Source organism: Pimephales promelas, chromosome 3 (genome assembly GCF_988280905.1).
Source record: "Pimephales promelas chromosome 3, fPimPro1.hap1.1, whole genome shotgun sequence".
NCBI lineage: Eukaryota > Metazoa > Chordata > Actinopteri > Cypriniformes > Leuciscidae > Pimephales > Pimephales promelas.
Window position 1 is genome coordinate 8,919,458 of NC_142771.1, and position 24,398 is coordinate 8,943,855.

The 24,398-nt window shown below is 39.9% G+C and overlaps 3 protein-coding genes across 5 annotated transcripts in view; all 3 read left to right on the top strand.

Annotated features, from left to right (window-relative positions):
- The first annotated feature begins 711 nt into the window (after positions 1-711).
- On the top strand, positions 712-11,520 carry slc25a38a (solute carrier family 25 member 38a). Its single transcript, XM_039687566.2, has 7 exons — positions 712-1,088; positions 1,347-1,393; positions 2,801-2,998; positions 3,640-3,819; positions 4,139-4,307; positions 9,448-9,614; positions 11,008-11,520. Exons 2-7 carry the CDS (start codon positions 1,379-1,381, stop codon positions 11,128-11,130), a joined length of 852 nt encoding a protein of 283 aa, XP_039543500.2. The 5' UTR covers positions 712-1,088; positions 1,347-1,378; the 3' UTR covers positions 11,131-11,520.
- Positions 11,521-15,871: 4,351 nt separating this feature from the next.
- On the top strand, positions 15,872-21,493 carry LOC120490142 (E3 ubiquitin-protein ligase TRIM16). The gene is made up of 6 exons (XM_039687548.2): positions 15,872-16,846; positions 17,109-17,204; positions 18,659-18,892; positions 18,979-19,129; positions 19,282-19,344; positions 20,464-21,493. Exons 1-6 carry the CDS (start codon positions 16,235-16,237, stop codon positions 21,075-21,077), a joined length of 1,770 nt encoding a protein of 589 aa, XP_039543482.2. The 5' UTR covers positions 15,872-16,234; the 3' UTR covers positions 21,078-21,493.
- Positions 21,494-22,033: 540 nt separating this feature from the next.
- The window catches only part of LOC120489861 (E3 ubiquitin-protein ligase TRIM16), a 29,510-nt gene continuing 27,145 nt past the window's right edge, over positions 22,034-24,398 (top strand). Inside the window, exons 1-5 of one of the 3 annotated variants that reach the window (XM_089128135.1) lie at positions 22,034-22,120; positions 22,737-23,328; positions 23,416-23,511; positions 23,620-23,853; positions 23,939-24,089. In XM_089128135.1, the coding sequence (XP_088984261.1) occupies positions 22,741-23,328; positions 23,416-23,511; positions 23,620-23,853; positions 23,939-24,089 (1,069 nt within the window). In that variant the 5' untranslated portion in view covers positions 22,034-22,120; positions 22,737-22,740. The remainder of the gene's footprint in view (positions 22,121-22,736; positions 23,329-23,415; positions 23,512-23,619; positions 23,854-23,938; positions 24,090-24,398) is intronic. The other 2 variants (XM_089128133.1, XM_089128134.1) reach the window with 2 other exon arrangements.

Consider the following 24,398-nt stretch of genomic DNA (forward strand, 5'->3'; position numbering starts at 1 on the left):
TTTTTAACAACTTAAGTTGCTGTAACGACTTAGTATGTCGTTTTAACGGCATAATATCTCATTATAATGACGACATAATATCTTGTTATAGTAACAACATAATATCTTGTTAAAACGTCATAATATCTCGTTATAACGACTTATGTCGTTAAAACGACATGATATCTCGTCAAAACGTCATAATGTCTCATTATAACGACATAATGTGCTAAGAGCTCGCTGAAGTACTGGGGAGCTTTCAGTAATCAGCAATATTTTAAAATGTATACGATGTTTAACAGGCAGCCAATTCAGGGTTGACAGAACCGGATATGGTCATACATCTTCCTGGTTCTGGTAAGAACTTAGTTTTGAACTAGCTGAACTTTGTTTATTAAGCATGCAGGGGGTCCACCCAGTTGAGCGTTACAACAATCTATAGCCTTGATGCCATGAATGCAGGAACTAACTCCTGAATGTTCCGCATTTGTCAATGAGAGCATATGGCGTAATTTACGATATTTTTCCGATGGAAAAATGCGGTTTTACAGATACTAGACACATGACTTTCATAGAGAGTACCTGTCTCAAACAGTTCATATGAATTAAATGGTACAGTCTCTAAAATAGAATTAGGCCTACTGAGTTCTGCCACGAGAGCGCGCACTGGTCGCCTTAATGTAGACAGAGCTGTTTTGCGCAGATCTATCTGCTTTACATTGAAGCGAATTTATAAATCTGTGTGTTTATGATTCACCGAGACCGTTTTATTTTACTGTGTGAGTGAACATTATTTCTCAACTGCTACATTTGGGCAATTTTGCAACCGCTAGCTGCGAATCAGATTAAGTGTAGGACACCTTCATCAGGCCCCGCCCCTTTCTTTAATACATACCTGTGAAGCGCGTGCACAGACAGAACTGATACCAGTTCACGGTCCAGTGTGTGTGATCGCCACATCTTCTTTATTATTTTTATTTTATTACTTTTTGTTTCTAAGTATCCTTACCCATCGAGGTTGTCTGGGAATATTTTTCACCTTTGCAGAAACATTAATTGGAAACGTTATTCCCCAGAATGATGAACACCCGCCGCGGGTCATAGAAGAGGTGAGCTGATCTTTATAACTCCGTATTTAAGCTGTTACTTTTTCTGGCTTCAAACAGCTCAGTCAGAACCAAATGGACGTGCACCTCACGTGGGAGCGCGCGCTTGAATTAATGAATGAATGAGAGGCACGGCGCACACACTGATAGAATTATACACACCGTGTGTGTGTGAGTGAGAGAGAAACAGTCTGTCTGGTGATGTTAGTTTGTGTGAAATTAGATGCGGTCAGTAATTAATTCTCACATCACTGTTTTCAGAAGCTCAAGATAAACTGATCATCTCAAACAACATGGAGTTCTTGCTGGTAAGTCTGAGTTTTATTTCTTTTTGTAAACCTGTTAAACATTACGAAATGTATTAGACACCGAATATGTTTCTTATCTTAAAAAAAAGCCCCAAAAAAGCATTGTATTCCCCGAGAAACTTTTGCATTTGCTCGCAATGCATTATTGTCGTTTTTCTCACACATCATTATTTCTATTGCCTTTGCAGCTATAGATTAAATTATAGCCTACATATAATTTATTTTAGTTTCGTTTCTCGTTTGAACGCAAAAGTTTTAAGAGCGGGTTTAGTTTTTTTTTTTTTAAGTGAACGAAAAGTTTATCGGATGAACACAACGTTTTTCAGAGGAACGCAAGATTTTTAAGAGCGAACTGAAGGTTTCTCAGACGAACGGAACGTATATCAGACAGGGGAACGCAATTGTTTTGAGAGCAAACAAAAAAGTTTCTCAGGGGAACACATTTTATCAAATTAAACTTTCTCACTGGAATGCACAAGTTTTAAGAACAAACGCAAAGTGTCTCATATATCATTTCTGAACTCTGACCTCTGACTCGATCAGGTCACATCACCTTGCCCTAGCTGTTTCTTCAGGTCATATCACTCATGTTATCTGGTGAGTGATATGGCAGATAGTTAGCTCTGACTGTGCCGTATCACAGTGGCTGGTGGACTGTCACGTTTCAAACATGGGGTTTAAAATGTTCAGACAGTGAATTTGATCATATAGAGTGATTTTAATATGCAGTGAAAGGCTTGAACGGGCTGATTATAAAGAGTTTGTTGTTTACTTAAGGTGTTTTTTTTTATCCTCTGAAGGGGCGGGATTTAGCCAAGCCTCTTGTTTTTTGCATTCCGATTGGTCCGTGTGAAGCGGTCCTCTGAAAAGAGGCGGGGCTTGGTTAAGCGGTAGACACACACACACAGACGTGAAGTTGCATTTTATTACTTCATGTCATAAAAATAAATAGATAAAACGAGTAATGTTGACTAGCTGATTTTATTTAAATTACATTTTATTTTTATTTCAAATTGCAAAAACATGTATGGCTTATGTGTAATATAAATAATACACTATTATAGTTTTTATTAATATTGTGTATTGTTTTTTTCTTCCTTTTTTTACTCTAATTAGGTAGTTTATCATTTAAAAAGTGTGTGTGTGTGTGTGTGTGTATGTTAGTTTTTGTTATTTTAGTACTGTATTTATGAAATTTAAACTTAAAGTGCCATGGAGTAAGTTCTACTTGAAAAAGTTTGTTGTATTATATTTTATTTTACTTCAGTTAATGTTTGTTAGATCCAATTAACCTTATTTAATAAATAAATAAATAAAATTGTTACACGCTGAACTCCATCAAAAATAATGTTGTGTAAACCGATGTGATTGGAGCAGTTTTTGATGGCTTGTTTAAACCTGATGCAGGCTCACCCGGCACTGAAGGCGTTCATGTGTGGCTCTCTGAGCGGGACGTGCTCCACACTGCTCTTCCAGCCCCTGGACCTGCTGAAGACGCGCATGCAGACGCTACAGCCCGGGTCGGGTGGGGTCGGCTTGGTCGAGGTGTTTGTGAGTGTCCTACGGACGGAGAAGCTCGTGGGACTGTGGAGAGGTGTCTCACCTGTGAGTGTCGCACTCATCCGAGACCATACCTCTGTTGTGTTTCTTTGTGTGGTTCTACACTAGGGCTGCACGATTAATCACAATTTACATGTAATCACTTATCGCGATTTTGAAATCACAAAGGCTGTAAGTATTTGTAATGTGCGGCTTGTCAGTGATGTAAACGCTGCTCAGTCTGAAAGCACTTAGTTTGAGTCTCTTATGATGCGCATTTGAAAAAAGAAATGCACGTCAAAACATCTTTCAAAACATGAAAAGCATTTATGAACCTCTTTGAACAAAAGACAACTTTTAATAACATGCTTTTACTCCAAACTCACTTCATAAGGACAGTTGAGCTCAGCCTTCAGAAATAGATGTGCTTCTCACACAGAATAAGGCAGTCGTTTGTTTATTAGTCATGACTCATGTTTAATGAAAGCGTCCAATAATGACGTGTCGTACTTCTGCGGTGGGGGCGGGGCATATTTGGTGTCTGTGTGTGTTAGATGCCCCCTGGTGTTCAGATGGAGCAGCATTTACTACCGATCAGCCGCTGCACTGATAAACTGATAAATACGATCACAGCCTTTGCTAAATCGTCTGCTGTTTCATTGCGATTAATTGTGCAGCTCTATTATACTCTGTTTCTCTCTCCGCAGTCGTTTGTGCGCTGTATTCCAGGAGTCGGGATCTACTTCAGCACATATTTCACACTAAAGCAGCATTTCTTCGCGGACGGGGCCCCGGGGCCCCTGCATTCAGCGCTGCTGGGAGCCGGAGCCAGATGTGTGGCCGGCGTCTGCATGCTGCCTGTCACCGTCATCAAAACACGCTTCGAGGTGTGTGTGTGTGTGTGCATATGTGCAGATAAATACAAATCAATAAACTAGCACTCAAAATGGGCAATTTAAAAAAGAAAATGATGAGTAGAAAGTAAAAAAGAACATAATTTGTTTAAAACGGAAATCTTTTGATCACTGGAATAAATTATAGTTACTCTATATTCAAATGGAAAACAGCTGTTTTAAATTGTAATAATATTTGAGCGCTTTACTGTGTTTTGAAAAGAGACTTCCTTAAATTCAAATGTCTAACTAATTCTTGAACACTAGTGTAGATCGGCCTCATGATGTGTGTGTGTGTGTGTGTGTGTGTTAGAGCGGCCGCTATCAGTACCGCAGTGTGTCAGGCGCGCTGCGGTCCGTGTGCCGGACGGAGGGACCCAAGGCCCTGTTCTCCGGTCTGACGGCCACACTCCTCAGAGACACACCGTTCTCCGGGATATACGTCATGATCTACAGCCAGACCAAATACTCACTGCCACCAGGTCTGAACACACACTGACCAAATACTCACTGCCACCAGGTCTGAACACACACTGACCAAATACTCACTGCCATCAGGTCTGAACACACACTGACCAAATACTCACTGCCACCAGGTCTGAACACACACTGACCAAATACTCACTGCCATCAGGTCTGAACACACACTGACCAAATACTCACTGCCACCAGGTCTGAACACACACTGACCAAGTACTCACTGCCGTCAGGTCTGAACACACACTGACCAAATACTCACTGCCATCAGGTCTGAACACACACTGACCAAATACTCACTCCCTCCAGGTCTGAACACACACTGACCAAGTACTCACTGCCACCAGGTCTGAACACACACTGACCAAATACTCACTCCCTCCAGGTCTGAACACACACTGACCAAATACTCACTGCCATCAGGTCTGAACACACACTGACCAAGTACTCACTGACATCAGGTCTGAACACACACTGACCAAATACTCACTGCCATCAGGTCTGAACACACACACTGACCAAGTACTCACTGCCACCAGGTCTGAACACACACACTGACCAAATACTCACTCCCTCCAGGTCTGAACACACACTGACCAAATACTCACTGCCATCAGGTCTGAACACACACTGACCAAATACTCACTCCCTCCAGGTCTGAACACACACTGACCAAATACTCACTGCCATCAGGTCTGAACACACACTGACCAAACACACACTGCCATCAGGTCTGAACACACACTGACCAAATACTCACTGCCATCAGGTCTGAACACACACACTGACCAAGTACTCACTGCCACCAGGTCTGAACACACACTGACCAAATACTCACTGCCATCAGGTCTGAACACACACTAACCAAATACTCACTGCCATCAGGTCTGAACACACACTGACCAAATACTCACTGCCATCAGGTCTGAACACACACACTGACCAAGTACTCACTGCCATCAGGTCTGAACACACACTGACCAAGTACTCACTGCCACCAGGTCTGAACACACACACTGACCAAATACTCACTGCCATCAGGTCTGAACACACACACTGACCAAATACTCACTGCCATCAGGTCTGAACACACACTGACCAAGTACTCACTGCCAACAGGTCTGAACACACACTGACCAAGTACTCACTGCCACCAGGTCTGAACACACACTGACCAAATACTCACTGCCATCAGGTCTGAACACACACACTGACCAAATACTCACTGCCATCAGGTCTGAACACACACTGACCAAATACTCACTGCCACCAGGTCTGAACACACACTGACCAAATACTCACTGCCATCAGGTCTGAACACACACTGACCAAATACTCACTGCCACCAGGTCTGAACACACACTGACCAAATACTCACTGCCATCAGGTCTGAACACACACTGACCAAATACTCACTGCCACCAGGTCTGAACACACACTGACCAAGTACTCACTGCCGTCAGGTCTGAACACACACTGACCAAATACTCACTCCCTCCGGGTCTGAACACACACTGACCAAGTACTCACTGCCACCAGGTCTGAACACACACTGACCAAATACTCACTCCCTCCAGGTCTGAACACACACTGACCAAATACTCACTGCCATCAGGTCTGAACACACACACTGACCAAGTACTCACTGCCATCAGGTCTGAACACACACTGACCAAATACTCACTCCCTCCGGGTCTGAACACACACTGACCAAGTACTCACTGCCACCAGGTCTGAACACACACTGACCAAATACTCACTCCCTCCAGGTCTGAACACACACTGACCAAATACTCACTGCCATCAGGTCTGAACACACACTGACCAAGTACTCACTGACATCAGGTCTGAACACACACTGACCAAATACTCACTGCCATCAGGTCTGAACACACACACTGACCAAGTACTCACTGCCACCAGGTCTGAACACACACACTGACCAAATACTCACTCCCTCCAGGTCTGAACACACACTTACCAAATACTCACTCCCTCCAGGTCTGAACACACACTGACCAAATACTCACTGCCATCAGGTCTGAACACACACTGACCAAATACTCACTCCCTCCAGGTCTGAACACACACTGACCAAATACTCACTGCCATCAGGTCTGAACACACACTGACCAAACACACACTGCCATCAGGTCTGAACACACACTGACCAAATACTCACTGCCATCAGGTCTGAACACACACACTGACCAAGTACTCACTGCCACCAGGTCTGAACACACACTGACCAAATACTCACTGCCATCAGGTCTGAACACACACTAACCAAATACTCACTGCCATCAGGTCTGAACACACACTGACCAAATACTCACTGCCATCAGGTCTGAACACACACACTGACCAAGTACTCACTGCCATCAGGTCTGAACACACACTGACCAAGTACTCACTGCCACCAGGTCTGAACACACACACTGACCAAATACTCACTGCCATCAGGTCTGAACACACACACTGACCAAATACTCACTGCCATCAGGTCTGAACACACACTGACCAAGTACTCACTGCCAACAGGTCTGAACACACACTGACCAAGTACTCACTGCCACCAGGTCTGAACACACACTGACCAAATACTCACTGCCATCAGGTCTGAACACACACACTGACCAAATACTCACTGCCATCAGGTCTGAACACACACTGACCAAATACTCACTGCCATCAGGTCTGAACACACACTAACCAAATACTCACTGCCATCAGGTCTGAACACACACTGACCAAGTACTCACTGCCAACAGGTCTGAACACACACTGACCAAGTACTCACTGCCAACAGGTCTGAACACACACTGACCAAATACTCACTGCCATCAGGTCTGAACACACACACTGACCAAATACTCACTGCCATCAGGTCTGAACACACACTGACCAAATACTCACTGCCATCAGGTCTGAACACACACTAACCAAATACTCACTGCCATCAGGTCTGAACACACACACTGACCAAATACTCACTGCCTCCAGGTCTGAACACAACACTGACCAAATACTCACTGCCACCAGGTCTGAACACACACTGACCAAATACTCACTGCCATCAGGTCTGAACACACACACTGACCAAATACTCACTGCCTCCAGGTCTGAACACAACACTGACCAAATACTCACTGCCACCAGGTCTGAACACACACTGACCAAATACTCACTGCCATCAGGTCTGAACACACACTGACCAAATACTCACTGCCATCAGGTCTGAACACACACACTGACCAAATACTCACTGCCAACAGGTCTGAACACACACTGACCAAATACTCACTGCCATCAGGTCTGAACACACACTGACCAAGTACTCACTGCCTCCAGGTCTGCACACACACTGACCAAATACTCACTGCCATCAGGTCTGAACACACACTGACCAAATACTCACTGCCTCCAGGTCTGCACACACACTGACCAAATACTCACTGCCATCAGGTCTGAACACACACACTGACCAAATACTCACTGCCATCAGGTCTGAACACACACTGACCAAGTACTCACTGCCAACAGGTCTGAACACACACTGACCAAGTACTCACTGCCACCAGGTCTGAACACACACTGACCAAATACTCACTGCCATCAGGTCTGAACACACACACTGACCAAATACTCACTGCCATCAGGTCTGAACACACACTGACCAAATACTCACTGCCATCAGGTCTGAACACACACTGACCAAATACTCACTGCCATCAGGTCTGAACACACACACTGACCAAATACTCACTGCCTCCAGGTCTGAACACAACACTGACCAAATACTCACTGCCATCAGGTCTGAACACACACTGACCAAATACTCACTGCCATCAGGTCTGAACACACACTAACCAAATACTCACTGCCGTCAGGTCTGAACACACACTGACCAAATACTCACTGCCATCAGGTCTGAACACACACTGACGAAATACTCACTGCCATCAGGTCTGAACACACACTGACCAAACACACACTGCCATCAGGTCTGAACACACACTGACCAAATACTCACTGCCTCCAGGTCTGCACACACACTGACCAAATACTCACTGCCATCAGGTCTGAACACACACTAACCAAATACTCACTGCCATCAGGTCTGAACACACACTGACCAAATACTCACTGCCATCAGATCTGAACACACACTGACCAAATACTCACTGCCATCAGGTCTGAACACACACTGACCAAATACTCACTGCCATCAGGTCTGAACACACACTGACCAAATACTCACTGCCATCAGGTCTGAACACACACACTGACCAAATACTCACTGCCAACAGGCCTGAACACACACTGACCAAATACTCACTGCCACCAGGTCTGAACACACACTGACCAAATACTCACTGCCATCAGGTCTGAACACACACTGACCAAATACTCACTGCCATCAGGTCTGAACACACACTGACCAAGTACTCACTGCCATCAGGTCTGAACACACACTGACCAAATACTCACTGCCATCAGGTCTGAACACACACTGACCAAATACTCACTGCCATCAGGTCTGAACACACACACTGACCAAGTACTCACTGCCATCAGGTCTGAACACACACACTGACCAAGTACTCACTGCCATCAGGTCTGAACACACACTGACCAAATACTCACTGCCATCAGGTCTGAACACACACTGACCAAATACTCACTGTCACCAGGTCTGAACACACACTGACCAAGTACTCACTGCCATCAGGTCTGAACACACACTGACCAAATACTCACTGCCATCAGGTCTGAACACACACTGACCAAATACTCACTGTCACCAGGTCTGAACACACACTGACCAAGTACTCACTGCCATCAGGTCTGAACACACACTGACCAAATACTCACTGTCACCAGGTCTGAACACACACTGACCAAATACTCACTGCCAACACGTCTGAACACACACTGACCAAATACTCACTGCCACCAGGTTTTATTCAAAATTACAGTAAAGTTTCTCATAGGAAAGCAAAAATGTAGTGATTAAACTTTTCTCAGAACCTTGATAACAGGTAACAGGATATTGCTCATGATGTACAAATGTTTCTCCATGAGAGATAAGAGAGGTGTTCAGTCATTCCTTCATTGTGACACTGATAAACTCTTCTCTTTCAGAGATCAGTCAGTCGTCTTACGCTCCGCTGGCTAACTTCAGCTGTGGGGTTCTGGCCGGCGTCCTGGCCTCTGTCCTGACCCAGCCGGCGGATGTGGTGAAAACTCATGTTCAAGTGAGTCCAGACGTCTTCAGCAGGACGTCAGATGTGCTGCGATACATTTACAAGGTAACAGATGCCCGTCTCCCAGCATGCACCTCTCTCTGCTGCCTCAGACTGGCTCCCGGTGTCTATGAGAGGCCATATGTTACTGTTACATGAATGAGGGGTTTTTAGGCATAATAATAATCATTAGATCTGTCATTACAAGCTAGAACTGCATCTGATTGTATTCATACAGGTTTCCCCAAACACTTCTTCCATCAGCTATTAGTTTCCTGCTCTGTTCTTGGTGCTTAAATAAACAGTTCTTTTTGAATCTTAAAAATTACACACTTCAAATTCACATTTGAATCTGCATTCCTCATAATTCCACAGATTCTAAATATATAGAAAAAAAGTCGGTCGATTCCACTTGAATGTGAGATTAAATTTTTTTTTTTTTTACATATTTTTAAAATTGAGTTCAAAAATTGAGTTGTGTTCAAAATTTAAAAATTGGGTTTTTACATAATACACACATATACACACAAATATTATGTATGGATGCGATTATGTATAGATTTTGGATGTGATTAATCGTTGCCCATCACTAAAAAAAAATAAAAATATGGAAGTAGATTTACAAGCACACTAATTCTTACAAATTGTGTGTAATATATATATGAAGAGTTCAGATGCAAAAGCCTCTAAGTGCCATTTGAAATTTTCTTCTAGAATGATCATTTTTATCAAGCTTGTATATTTAAGTTCAGTGATTTCACTTAAATGGCAATGATAATTACCTATTAATTTTTATTTAAGTAAAATTACTGAACTTAAATGTACAAGTTTGATAAAAATCATCATTAAAGAAGAAAATTTCAAATGGCATTTAGAGGCTTTTGCATTCTGAACTCTTCATATATATATATATATATATATATATATATATACACACACACACATATGCATGTATATATTTAAGATTAAGAAAATGTGTTATTTATATATAAATTGTTTATTTATTTATTTGTCAACACAGTATATACATGCAAATATTTCTTAAATATATGTGTGTGTGTGTGTGTGTATTTATGCATGTTGTGAACATTATACATTATGTGAACACAAACTTTTATTCTGGATGCAATTAATCATTGTCGGGCACAATTTTTTTTATTTAGCCGAATACTTAAATGATATAACTTAGAAAAATAAAACATTTATTGTTTAAAAATTAAAAGCTACTCCAATAAACTATCGGTACCGATATATCGGTAAAACTGATGTATCGGTAAAACTTACTTGAATACTAGCTGAATACTAAAATGAAATTCCTAAAACCAATATGACTAAAAACTGAAATAAAAATAACTTGGAAAAAAATATTGTTTAAAAATTAAGTAAACACGCACACAAAAAATGACTAAAACAAAAATGTTGAAATAAACCTAACTGAAGCGATGCCTTTGTCTGTCAGGATCAGGGGTTGGTTGGTTTCTTCCGCGGTGCGGTTCCTCGCTCTCTAAGGAGAACACTAATGGCGGCGATGGCCTGGACGGTGTACGAGCAGCTGATGGCTCAGATGGGCCTCCAGTCCTGAGAGCGATCACACATCACACTCGATATTCACACGGGACGCCTGGTGTTTCAGTGTTTCACTCTGAGGTCCTCCACGGTGAAGATCGTGTGTCCAGAGAAATTGATCACAAACAGCTTTGATTCTCAATCACGGTGAACTGAAGCGAGAAACATCTTGAACAGATATTGAGTTTTCAAACGCACTTTAATATGTCAGCTCAGCTTGTCTTGTCTGTTTTTGAGTAAATTACGCTGCTTATTAACATGTTATCCAGTGTCGCCTCATGGGCTGGTTTAAGACAGTCATAATCTGTTTGATTTTATAGTATTATGTTGCAGATTATGGTTGATAGGTTAACTTAACATGTTGTTTGAGTAAAATTATTATTATTAAAGCCAACATGAAACAGAATTTGTGATTTTTTTTTTCCTCCCAAATGTGATGATATCGCTTCTGCGATCGCTTGTCTGGAAGAAAACGCTCCCGTAATATTCACGACACCATTTTCAACTAAAAACGTACAACTTTTTCTGCGTTTTGGCTGTTCGTTTACACGACAACAGCATTTTGGTCGCCTGAAAATGCACTGTTTTAAAGCGGTCTGTGAGTAAACAACAAAAACATGAATCTCTGGAGACGATGACATCATCGGCATCTAATGGCCTGGCAGTAGAATATTTTTTTTTGCCGTTTCCTCTGGATCCATGTGAATGGGGATCGTTTTAACAATGGTGTCGTCTGTGCGTGGAAAACTCAAAGGAAAAACGTACGTTTAAGTAAGTTTATTTTTTTAAGTCACAGTTTTAATAATGTAAACGTGCCCTCATTCAAAAGTGTCGGCCCAGATCCAGCCCACATCTGGCACATTATGATCCGGATGTGGGCCGTATCTGGGCCGACACTGTTTCTGTCTGGGATAGATTGCTCAAACTGGCTTGAGGAGACTGGGAAATTGACATGCCTTTCCTAAACTCCTCTGTCAGTGCAACGTGTCACAAATGTTTCTGTGAAGATCATCCTGTGAGGTAAATGAGTTTTTCCAGCTCAATCAGTATTTTTCTGATTTGAACGAGGGTCATCCGCAGAAACGAAGCCTTTCTGAATGAGGGAAGCTGATAAGACCGATGACCTCGAGTCTCTTACGCAAATCCCTTCAATCGAGTCAAAGGAAAGAACACAAACCATTACAAGACAACACACACATGCTGATCTGGACAATAATTACGTGACCCGCTGAAAAAGTGGCTCTGTGTTTGATAAATGCCACTGCAATGATTTATATTATTACCACTTGGATGTTTTATTTAGTATGTTTCTGAGATGTTACCATTCCATTTCGATTCAGTCTTTTCAAGCAAGTTTTTTTTTTTTTTTTGTATTTAAAAATTGTGCCATAATGTTCGCCAAATATATTCAGTTTAGAGGCATTATTTTAAATCAATGTTATTTAAATAAATATAATTCTGAATATTTAATAAATTAGTTAATACAAAACACTATTTTATTCCTAAAAATATTTCAGAATATTTTAGTACTGTATGTTTAATAGTTTTAAAAAAATAATAATATGCTGTTTTAATAAATACATTATTAATAAAAGTCATGCATAATCTTATTTAAAAATATATATAATATTTTAAAAATACAATTCAGAATATTTGTAATTTCATGCCTATTTTAATTATTACTGCTGCAACAATGATAATGGAATTGTGGAGGAAATAATAATATCATGTTTTGTAAGTGATCATCTAAGTTAGTTGTCTATGAAAGACTGTATACCAGCTAAGTAGTATTATTATTTTTAGTTTAAATTTAGTTTAGGTCTTCAGAGGGTGGAGAATGTCATTTTAACCCAGTTAAATAAATGAGGGACTTGATGATCGTGCTCTCGTTTCATCATTAACCTGCGAACATCTAATCACTGATTAGCCGATACTATTGATAATAACACACACACACACACACGCACAGCTCACATTTTGTCCTCGTTTCCCCTTCATTTTCACATTCACTGCTTCTCTTATTGAGGTTTATCCATAGAAAGTAGCCTAAACGTTAATTAAAAACATTCAAACATGTTTGTTCGCTGTGTAAACACCCATGACACCGACATCTAGGACAGCAGTCTCAAAGCAAACAGAAATTGCGACAGATGTACGACTACACAGAGTTCAACCGAGAAGTCACTCCGAGTCTCGCCATTGTCTTAATATGGTCTTTGTCTTAATATGGACAATCCATCCCGTGTGTCTTAATAAGGTCACAGCAGTGCCGTCTAGTGTAAAGGACAGTAAACAGAGTACTCATATAAACCACAACGCCACCCTGCGGCGAGGAAAACGCAGTACAGCACAACAGTCCAGGAAGAATTTCATTATTTTGCTTAGATATTCACAGATTATCCAAAGTCATTCTTCACCAAGTTGCCGACAACGCGACAAGTTATTATTGTACATGTAAATGAGAATTCATTACACATTTATAACGCACACAATGTTTCTTGTCAGTGTTACTAGGACATTTGTATTTAGTTTAGATTAGTTTTTCTGCATCTCTAGCATCTCGACCAACAGGTTTCTGAAACCTCACTGCTTCTGCTATATCATGATCATTAGTATGAATATACCTATTTCAGATTTTCAGATTGTTTTTAGTTAATTATTTCCCCTGAGCTCACCTATTTAAAATAAATAAATAAACTGCATTCAAAATGTCTTTTTTAGAACTTGTAATAGGCTACTGTAGGCCTATGACATACAGATTTGGCTCATTCTAGAACATTCTCAGTTTTGTATGACCAAGAAAATGGAACATTGCATTTAAAAATAAACACCATGTGTTCTGATTTAGCTTGAATGAAAACAGTAGCCTATATAAACAACTGCATAGTTTCATTTAATGTAGATCAGGTGACGACATATACACTAGACCTCACCTTGGATACGGCAGCCGCCATCTTGAAACAAGGGAGCCCCTCCACTAATGCATCAGCGTCAAAGTAGTAGACACAGGTCTAACGCAAATAAATCATCACAAATCATCATGAATGCGATTTTTCTTGTTTTTTGGTTTGTTCCAACGGTCAGACATGTATTTATCATTGATTCCAGAAAGAAAATTAAATTTTTTTTTTTATTTTTTTTTTTACATTTTTTGTTAAACATTCTTCCTAGTTCAGATTTCATCCGTGAACTTCATACGCTGCACAAAAGTCCGCCACCATCAATGAATTCGAAGTAAAGGCAGAGATAGCAGCGTTACCTAGCTACTTCCTATGACAAGACCCCTGTTCCAAGATGGCGGCGGTTTTGACGCATGCTTAGAACCCCCAGGTGAGGTCTAGTGTATATGTCTATTGGAAAGCAGAAAGTGTCCGACTCCACACCTCTCAATCACGAAGCCTTCAGCAATTCTGCAGCCAGATTTTTTTTCGGTAACACTTTACAATAAGGTTCATTTATTAAACATTAGTTAATGTATTAATGAACTAACCATTTGTTACTGTATTTGTTATTCTTTGTTAACGTTAGTTAATACAAATCTAGCTGTTCATTGTTGTTCATGTTAGTTCACAGTGCGTTAACTAACCCCTACGAAACAAGATTTTTAAAAAGTATTAGTAAATGTTGAAATTAACATTAACAAAGATTAATAAATGCTGAAGAAGTATTGTTCATTCTTTGTTAATGTTAACTAATGTAGTTAACTAATGAACCTTATTGTAAAGTGTTACCTTTTTTATTTTAATTCCGCAGAGAGCCCAACTAACACTGATAATAATAACGGTGACTTTAAATGGTGACTCTTTCATTTTATTCTGCTTGTTAACGGCAGATGTATTGACTAATGGTCAATAATCAATCAATTAAAGTCTTAATTATCTCATTAACGTAAACACTGATTCAGCTCTTCACAGAGTGAACTCAAAATCTGGACCCTCCAAGAGCAGGTTTGGGAACCACTTCCCTATAGGTCAAATATTTCTAAAGTCAAGGGCACTGAAGAAATGTGTCTGGCTCTGTAATACGCTAACACAGTACCATGTTTATACAACATTACGTGCAAACTTCATTTTACTGGAACATTGTGTGCATAGTTTCTGTTTCAGATCTCATCCAACCACATTCCCAAACATAAACTTTCCTAAAAGTGCAGCGCTTGTTCTACTTTACAAAAAGGAAGATTATTTATATTGATTTTAAATTAGTTTTCCACATAGTGCTTGTTTGCATTGCATTTGAAAAGGTTCATTGAAAGAGTGCAACATATTAATTTTAGCATGCTATTAATAATTATGATTTAATTTCTGTAACAATGAACCTTTTCAAATGCAATGTTACAGAAATTAAATCATAATTATTAATAGCATGCTAAAATTAATATGTTGCACTCTGCTTCTGTATTTGGATTTATAGCCTTAACATTCATTATGAGATTCCATGTATTGGTATATAGTTGACATTTTCTATGTATTTGAGTCGATCTGTTGGACATCAGTGGGTCTCTCTCTCACTTTGCTGCAGTCTCGATCATGATCCAGTTATGATATTGCAGCCCGTTCTCATCCTTTAGCGTCATATGAGACGCTATATGACAAAACGGCGCTATACTACGCACATGGCATCGTTAATATAACACGCGAACCCAAGGCATCATAAATCCTTTAGCGTGAATATGAGACTACCCTACCCAACCCCACACCTAAACCTATCAGCGCGTGTTAAATTAACGATAACTGGTGCCATGTGCGTAGTATTTCACCGTTTTTTTCATATAGCGTCACCTATATGACACTAAAGGATGAGAATGTGTTGGATATTGTGATGTAACATGATTTATATTATTGTGTGGTGTAGTTGGTGATGCTAGAATTATTAAGGTAGGCTACAGATATCAGTTTCCAGAGTTAAATCATAATGAGTTCATCTTTGTTGTCTAAACAGTGCAGTCATGAAAAAAAAAAACACTGAAATGAACGAGTTACAGTAAGTCACACCCTGCAGAAAAACCTGTTTCTTGGGTATGTTAGCAGGAAGATATATAAAGCCTTCAGTTGGTCAGAACTCGACTGTTGAGCGGCAGTGTGTATCGTCTCTCTGTCTGTGTGTTCATATACAGTGAAATGGCAGAAGCCAGTTTCTCATGGGCTGAGGATCAGTTCAGCTGTCCAGTGTGTCTGGATCTCCTGAAGGATCCAGTGACGATTCCCTGCGGACACAGTTACTGTAAGGAATGCATCTCAGATTGCTGGGATCAGGAGGATCAGAAGGGGATCTACAGTTGCCCACAGTGCAGAAAAACCTTCATACGAAGACCAGTTTTAAGTAAGAATGTGGTGTTTGCTGAGATGGTGGAGAAACTCAAGGCGGCGAGACACCGATCTGCTCCTCCTCCTCCTGTTTCTGCTCCTCGTCATCATCCTCACACTGGATCTGGAGATGTGCAGTGCGACTCCTGCACTGGAAGCAAACAGAAAGCAGTGAAGTCGTGTCTGGAGTGTCGAAGCTCTTACTGTCAAATTCACCTTGAACAGCATGAGAGTCTCTTCAGAGGTAATAGACACAATCTGATGGACGCCACTGGACGACTGCAGGAGATGATCTGCGCTCGACATGGTAAAATGATGGAGATTTACTGCCGTACCGACCAGCGGTGTATCTGTATGCTGTGTTTGGTGGATGAACACAGAAATCATGACACTGTATCAACTGCAGCAGCGAGGACAGAGAAACAGGTAGATCCGACAGAGGATCCCTGCTGGATCTCATAAGCGATATGATATCATGATGTTTCTCTCCTCATTTGTTATGTGATTTTTCTCTCAATCAGGGAAACTGTTGTAATTGATTATGTTTTACAAAGATAGACATTGTATTTTTGATGTTTGTGTTTTTGAAATAAATGCAGACCTAAGTGACTAAAACAAAATAAGATACCTTTAAGAAAAAACTTTTTTCATCTATTTTCTATCTATTTTTTTCATCTATTTTCTGCAGAAACATTTTGAGGAAACTGAGAGAAACATCCAGAAAACAATCCAGCAGAGAAAGAAAGATCTAAAGCAGATGAGAGATGCTGTGGAGTCTCATAAGGTGAGTTTGAGAAGAAGAGATGTCTTATTCACACTCTTAAAAATAAAAAATAAAGGTGCCAGGAATAACAATGCTTATGACTTGAAATGATATGACTTAAATGAATTATTAGATAATTGATTTAATAAATAAATAAATAAATAAAACATTGAATGTACATTGAATGCTCTGGGAAGTGTTCCCAGTTCTGTTTGACCTACATTATATGCAGCATAACAAGCTAAATATATAGAAATGTCATAGTGTGTGTTTTGTCTATGCTACAATAAAGAGATATGTCTTTAATCTAAATTTAAAATGACACAGTGTCTGTTTCCTGAATAACGCTATAGGAAGACAATAACAGAGTTTGGGCACTAAATAGGAAAAGGATCTACCGGCTGCAGTCCACAATTATTTGTATAGCAATTCTCACAATACACATTGTATCAAAGCAGCTTTATGTATTAAATGCGAAGGACTATAATGTGTTAAGAGCTCACTCAAGTGATGCAACTGAATATGAATTAGAGAATATGCTGTAGCTTAGATATATTTTAAGATGGAAAACTGCTGTTTTACAAATGCTAGAAATGTGGCTTTCAAAGGAAAGATTGATAGGAGCACACCCAGGTTCCTACCTGTTGACCAAAACTTTCCAGAGCAGCCATCCTGTGTTAGACTGTATTCAAAATATTATATACAGAGGTTTTTGGTACAACAATTAAAACATCAAGGTTACTAATTACAAGTTACATCAGAGCGACTGACAAATTGGTATCTCGTAATGATTGCTTGACCCTCACATCATTAACTTTACATTTTGTTTGGCTGCAGTACATGAGTTATATCAGCCAAATGAACAAATAGAAAAGACGATCTAATGGTGTTGGTTATGTTTAACTGTAATAATTGTTATTTCACAATCATTTGACACTGAACTCACACAGAACCCAATTTCTGAGTGAAGTTTAATTTATGGATTATAGCAGCACTGCTAATTTTAGCCTTTTCAATGAAATCAAAAGACATTTCAAAACAATATTCTATGTAGGCACACACAGACGTCAAGAATCAGCCTGTGAATCTCAACAATGGTGACAATTATAAAGCATGTTGCAATGCATTCTGGTTGCCAAATGTCTGTCCTACCCTATCTCACAACCAATTTGTACGAATTCGTACGAGTGATTAAAAAGTGGCTAATTCGTCTAATTTGTTAGACGTTTTGTGCTAATTTGTCAATTCGTAAAATATTGGCCAATTCGTAAAAAATATGTACGATTTAGCAAAATCGTACTAATTTGTACGAGTGAGGTTGTATGAATTGTTATGAATTAGCCACCTCGTAAAATTCCTACGAATTCCCGTGAGATCGGGTTGGTCTGTCTGCTCAGAGCTTTATTGGGTCACTTAAAATGACTTTTTCCATGATGATGAAGTTACATTAACAAATTATGTGTGTCCTATAACAGCGCTCTGCACAAACGGCAGATGAGGCCAATGAGAAGATCTTCACTGAGCTCATCCGCTCCTTTCAGAAACATCGCACTGAGGTGAAGCAGCTGATCAGAGATCAGGAACGTGTCGCGGTGAACCAAGCTGAAGAACGACTGGCACGACAGGAGCTGGAGCTCGATGATCTGAGGTGGAAAGAGACTGAACTGAAACAGTTTTTAAAAACAGATGATCATATTCATTTTCTTCAGGTAACAGATGTATTTTTTAACACAGGACAGGAGACTTCCACAGGCTTCTCTAAATGCAGTTTGTGTTTTTGTCTTTGTGTCTATAGAATTGTCCGTCTGTCTCTCTCTCTGGATCCACGGATGAATTCACTGTCAGTTCTCGCCCCAATTTTGATGAAGTGGTGAAATCTGTCTCTCAACTCAGAGACAAACTGCAGCAGTTCTGCACAGATGAAATAGAAAGGTTATCTAAAACGGGTAAATACTGATTTACTCAGAAAAGATTTGAGCACAGTTGAAATGGTTGTAGTTTAATTCTCATCATAAATGGACTTAAAGGATAAATGGAAATGGATACATGCAATTAAAGGACTCACACTGATGCACAGATGTTTTTTTGCTGTTCATAGTGAAAACCGTCCAGGTCATTGTCCCGAGTCTTCAGTTTACGACTAGGAAGGAGTTCCTACAATGTGAGTTACGATGAAAACACACACAAACATAATCTTCTGTGCTAATTAAACATGATGATCTAGGGGTTCGTTCCAGAATCAGATACGTTTATTGGAGTGAGATGTAAACTTGGGTTTTTGTTTTTAAAAAAACGTTATAATCATAGAGATGTGCCCTTCAGAATGGAACGCAGCCGTTAGTAAGAAAGTGATTTCTTAGAAACACTATTGAAAGTAAATCAGGCCGAGTATCCCAGCAAACACAGAACATTCCCCTAACGTTCCTGAATGGTCCCATGAAGTTATTTTTTTGGGGAACCAAACAAGAATGTTATAGGAACGTTCCATGTAGGTTATTTTTAGGTTCCATATTTATAACGTAAGGATAATGTTCCGGGAACGTTCCCTTAACCTTAAGGGAAAGTTCTAGGAACGTTCTGTGAACCAAAAACTAACGTTCCCAGAACCTAAATTTGTTTGCTGGGTACTAAATCCCATTGATGTGGCATTCACTAACATTAAATCGCTCGTCACGTATTTTGAATTTCTTTTTACCCCAAAACTTATAACGTGCAATGGTATTGATGTAACATGCTTTTGTGCGTCCCGTTACAGAGTTCGGATTTATCTTTTGAATGAAATGTGCATGACTGTGTTCACGTAGCAGGATTAAAATCTTGAATTTCAGTGAATAAAACTTCATACTGTTCACTGCAAAAAGATACCAAAGCTTCAGAAGAGTTGAAATGCAGAAAGCGCTTGATCATGATTCAGTTGTAATGCCTCAGTCGTGAGAAGGGTTGATACCTTTTTTTTGCACATAATATTTAGCATAGATTTGTACAGTTGTTGAAATTATTTTTTCATAAATTTGCAAGATGAAGAAACATGTTTTTCATGTAAAATAAGGAGATCATTGTTTTTAAAACTGATTAAACAATTTATCAAAATCGTTGTTAGTAGCAGCCATAAATTAAGTTTTGATTAAAGTAAACTGCGGTTTCATTCATGATTGTACAAGTCAGAGAGACATGTCAAATTATAATTACTATGAAATTATGATCCTAATGCATAGATCCATTAATATGTTAAAATATTTGCATAATGTCAAATGAGTGATTACGTGTGTATCTCCATCAGATTCTCGTCTGTTGACTCTGGATCTGAACTCAGTGAATTATTGGCTTCGTCTATTTGAGGGAAACACAGTGATCACTTACTCTGACACACGTCAGCCGTATCCTGATCATCCAGACAGATTTGATTGTTGGACCGAGACGATGTGTGTGGAGAGTGTGACTGGACGCTGTTACTGGGAGGTGGAGTGGGCTGGAGATGGGAAATCAGGAGTGGACATAGGAGTGACATATAAGAGCATCAGCAGGAAGGGAGATGGTGTTGAAAGTGCGGTTGGACGAAACAATCAGTCCTGGAGTTTGTTCTGCTCCCCAGACTACTGTTCATTCTGGCACAATAACATTGAGACGGTTCTTCCTGTAGTCAATGTCTCCAGTAGAATAGGAGTGTATGTGGATCACAGCGCAGGGGTTTTATCCTTCTACAGCGTCTCGGACACAATGAGTCTCATCCACAGAGTCCAGGCCACATTCACTCAGCCGCTCCATGCCGTGTTTGGATTAGACAGACAGACAGCGGTGAGACTGTCTGACCGAGTAAATAATTCAGATATTCTACATATTCTTAATCCAGATCTTCTAGGGGCTTTGTTACTTCGCAGAATGATGATGTCATGAGCCGTGTTTTCTAGTCAGAAATACCCCTACTGAACGAGCTAGTTTTTTTAAGGGTTTTCAAACTTGATGTATTCTATCAAAAGTGTATTATTTTCCTCTATTTTCATAAAATACAAGTCTGTCAATTCTCTTTGGCTGACTCAGTTGTTTGTTTAAAATAAATGAGTTCTGTATTTCTGAAACATTGTGTGCATATTTTTCTCTGACCACAGTTAAAGACATCTTTAACTTCTCAACCAACAGGATTTATTGGTTTCTGAAAGCTCAATGCTTCTGCTACTTCTAGAGAACACGTTTTAGATGTTTCTGTCTGTTTTAGTGCACTAAGCTCTGTTGAAAAAATATACTTTTGCATATGTGTTCACATTTAAAATAGATTCCTCTGATAAGATATATTGTTATGTTGTATAGGCTACTTGGTTTTTTTAAATGATGCTAAACAACCATTAAATGAACATTTTTTTACCCTAACACCCGGCTGACTTTGAATACATAGAATCAAATTCATGATTCAGATTCATTTAACATCTAATATGGTGTTATTAATATCAGGCTTCTCATCATCATCATATATTTTATTGCTCATAAAGATGTGATTACCTGACAATTTACTGGCATGGCCACATTCAGCTCAAAAACATCCTACTTAAATTAATAATATATTCATTGTCTTGAAAATAGGCCTACAACACAAGATAAAGCACATTATGGAAATACATCAGGTCTAATAATATAAAAAATGTGAGGTTTTGGTTTTTCTTTGGTTTGCATGACTAAGAACTGTGACTTTCATTTCACGTAACGTTAAATCATGTGACTCAAAACTGAAAGTGCTCACACAACCTCTTCATCGACTTTACACGGCTCGTTTCGTCGATCAGCAGCGCTTTAAAACACATCAAATAGATTGATCGACGGATCGTTCAATTATTAAACTAGTCAAAAAAAACTAACTTGCTCGCAGAAATCCACGCAGAACGCGCTTTTTTTTCAGAATCGAAGCGGGAGTAAACAGAAAAAAAGGATTCGTTTGTGAATAGAATGTAAGTAAACACAAAATGTTTAGTTTAACGGTACTGGCTACGTTATACTGCTACTGTCACTAAAGCATTTCAAGCTGCATTTTACCTCACTCATGCCTTCGCTGCTCATGTAGGCTATGGGTGGGGAAAACACAAACACGAGGCCATATTCTGCTAACTTTTGGGTTCTAAAACGTTTGGAGAATAATTTAAATTTTCAGGACGGAATAGCTACTCACCATATGACGTCTTGAAATTTGTGAAAAATCCTCTTGGGAACGATATTTCACCATCCACTGATTCGGCTCTCCCGCGTATTTGCATTTTGAATTCACCATACCAACGGTTTTTATCAGTCGAAATTGCTGTGAAATTATTTTAATCTACCTTTAAACAGACTTGCCAGCTGAGAATAGTGTGCATGTGGACATTTTTTGTATAGGACTTGATTTTATCAAGTTGACTTGATGGGACAATGAGGTTTTTTTTTTTCGATTTTTTTTTTACAGCTTTAAACAAGTAAAAAGAACGTGTGTGAGTGATCACTGTGATACCTGTTGCAATCGTTTAAATTAAAGGAACACAAACATAGCATGCATAAACTAAATTATAATCTCTCTCTGTCTGCTTTTTTTAGTGAAATGGCAGAAGCCAATATTTCAGTGGATCAGGATCAGTTCAGTTGTTCAGTGTGTCTGGATCTCCTGAAGGATCCAGTGACGATTCCCTGCGGACACAGTTACTGTATGAGATGTATCTCAGACTACTGGAATCAGGAGGATCAGAAGGGAGTCTTCTGCTGTCCACTATGCAACCAGACCTTCACACAAAGACCTGTTTTAGGTAAGAATGTGGTGTTCGCTGAGATGGTGGAGAAACTCAAGGCTACGAGACTCCAGTCTGCTCCTGCAGTTCCCCACACTGGATCTGGAGATGTGCAGTGTGACTCCTGCACTGGGAGAAAACAGAAAGCAGTGAAGTCGTGTCTGGAGTGTCGAAGCTCTTACTGTCAAATTCACCTTGAACAGCATGAGAGTCTCTTCAGAAGTAAAGGACACAATCTGATGGACGCCACTGAACGACTGCAGGAGATGATCTGCCCTCGACATGGTAAAATACTGGAGATTTACTGCCGTACCGACCAGCGGTGTATCTGTGTGATGTGTTTCGTGGATGAACACAGAAATCATGACACTGTATCAACTGCAGCAGCGAGGACAGAGAAACAGGTACTGCTTCATACTGGATCCCATGATGAGTGATCAAACCCCAAACATTTGAATGGTAATGTAGATTCAATTTTCTGTTTTCTGCAGAGACATTTTGAAGAAATGCAGGTAAACATCCAGATGAGAATCCAGCAGAGAGAGGAAGATCTCCAGGAGCTGATAGAGGCTGTGGAGTCTCATAAGGTGAGTTTGGAGAAGAAGAGAAGCTTGTTTGGACTTTCCTCCAGTGCTGGAGCTCCTCTAGTCCCACTGAAGCCAGTGTGTGTGTGTGTGTGTGTGTGTGTGTAACAGTGCTCCGCACAGACGGCAGTGGACGACAGTGAGAGGATCTTCACTGAGCTCATCCGCTCCATTGAGAGACGTCGCTCAGAGGTGACGCAGCTGATCAGAGATCAGGAACGATCTGCAGTGAGTCGAGCTGAAGAACGACTGCAGCGACTGATACACGAGATCGTTGATCTGAGGAGGAGAGACGCTGAGATGGAGGATCTTTCACACACACACAATCATGTTCATTTCCTCCAGGTAACAGAGATCTTCTCAAACACTGAGGACTTTAACAAGCTTCTGGAATTACAGCGAGTTTGTGTTTTTGTCTTTGTGTCTGTAGAGTTTGTCATCAGTCTCTCTCTCTGGATCTACAGACGGCTTCACTGTCAGTTCTCGTCTGTCTTTTGATGATGTAGTGAAATCTGTCTCTCAACTCAGAGACAAACTTCTGCAGTTCTGCAGTGAGGAGATACAAAACATATCTGGAACAGGTATTTTTATTGGGATTTAGTTATACTCGTTCACCCAAAAATGTCAATTCTGTCATTAATTACTCACCCTCATGTCATTCCAAACCGTAAGACTTTTGTTCATCGTCTGCACACAAATTAAAACATCATTAAAGTAATATTCAAAGTTTTTACACAACATCTGCTCTCGCGTGAACACCACACGCATGTGCTGTGATGTGTTTCATAATAAGTGTTTCAGATAAGTATTTTTGTAAATATAGTGAGAAATTATATTTTTTTAGCTTCCTTCATAGAATTGAGTTTAAACCAGAGGAGTCACATGGGTTA

Excerpts from the sequence above, each read along its gene's own strand:
- slc25a38a (XM_039687566.2), top strand. Across the intron at positions 3,820-4,138 it reads TCATCAAAACACGCTTCGAG|AGCGGCCGCTATCAGTACCG; the intron begins GTGTGTGTGTGT and ends TGTGTGTGTTAG. Across the intron at positions 9,615-11,007 it reads TGCTGCGATACATTTACAAG|GATCAGGGGTTGGTTGGTTT; the intron begins GTAACAGATGCC and ends TTTGTCTGTCAG.
- LOC120490142 (XM_039687548.2), top strand. The coding sequence starts at position 16,235 with ATGGCAGAAGCCAGTTTCTCATGGGCTGAGGATCAGTTCAGCTGTCCA. Across the intron at positions 16,847-17,108 it reads CAGCGAGGACAGAGAAACAG|AAACATTTTGAGGAAACTGA; the intron begins GTAGATCCGACA and ends TATTTTCTGCAG. Across the intron at positions 17,205-18,658 it reads ATGCTGTGGAGTCTCATAAG|CGCTCTGCACAAACGGCAGA; the intron begins GTGAGTTTGAGA and ends GTCCTATAACAG.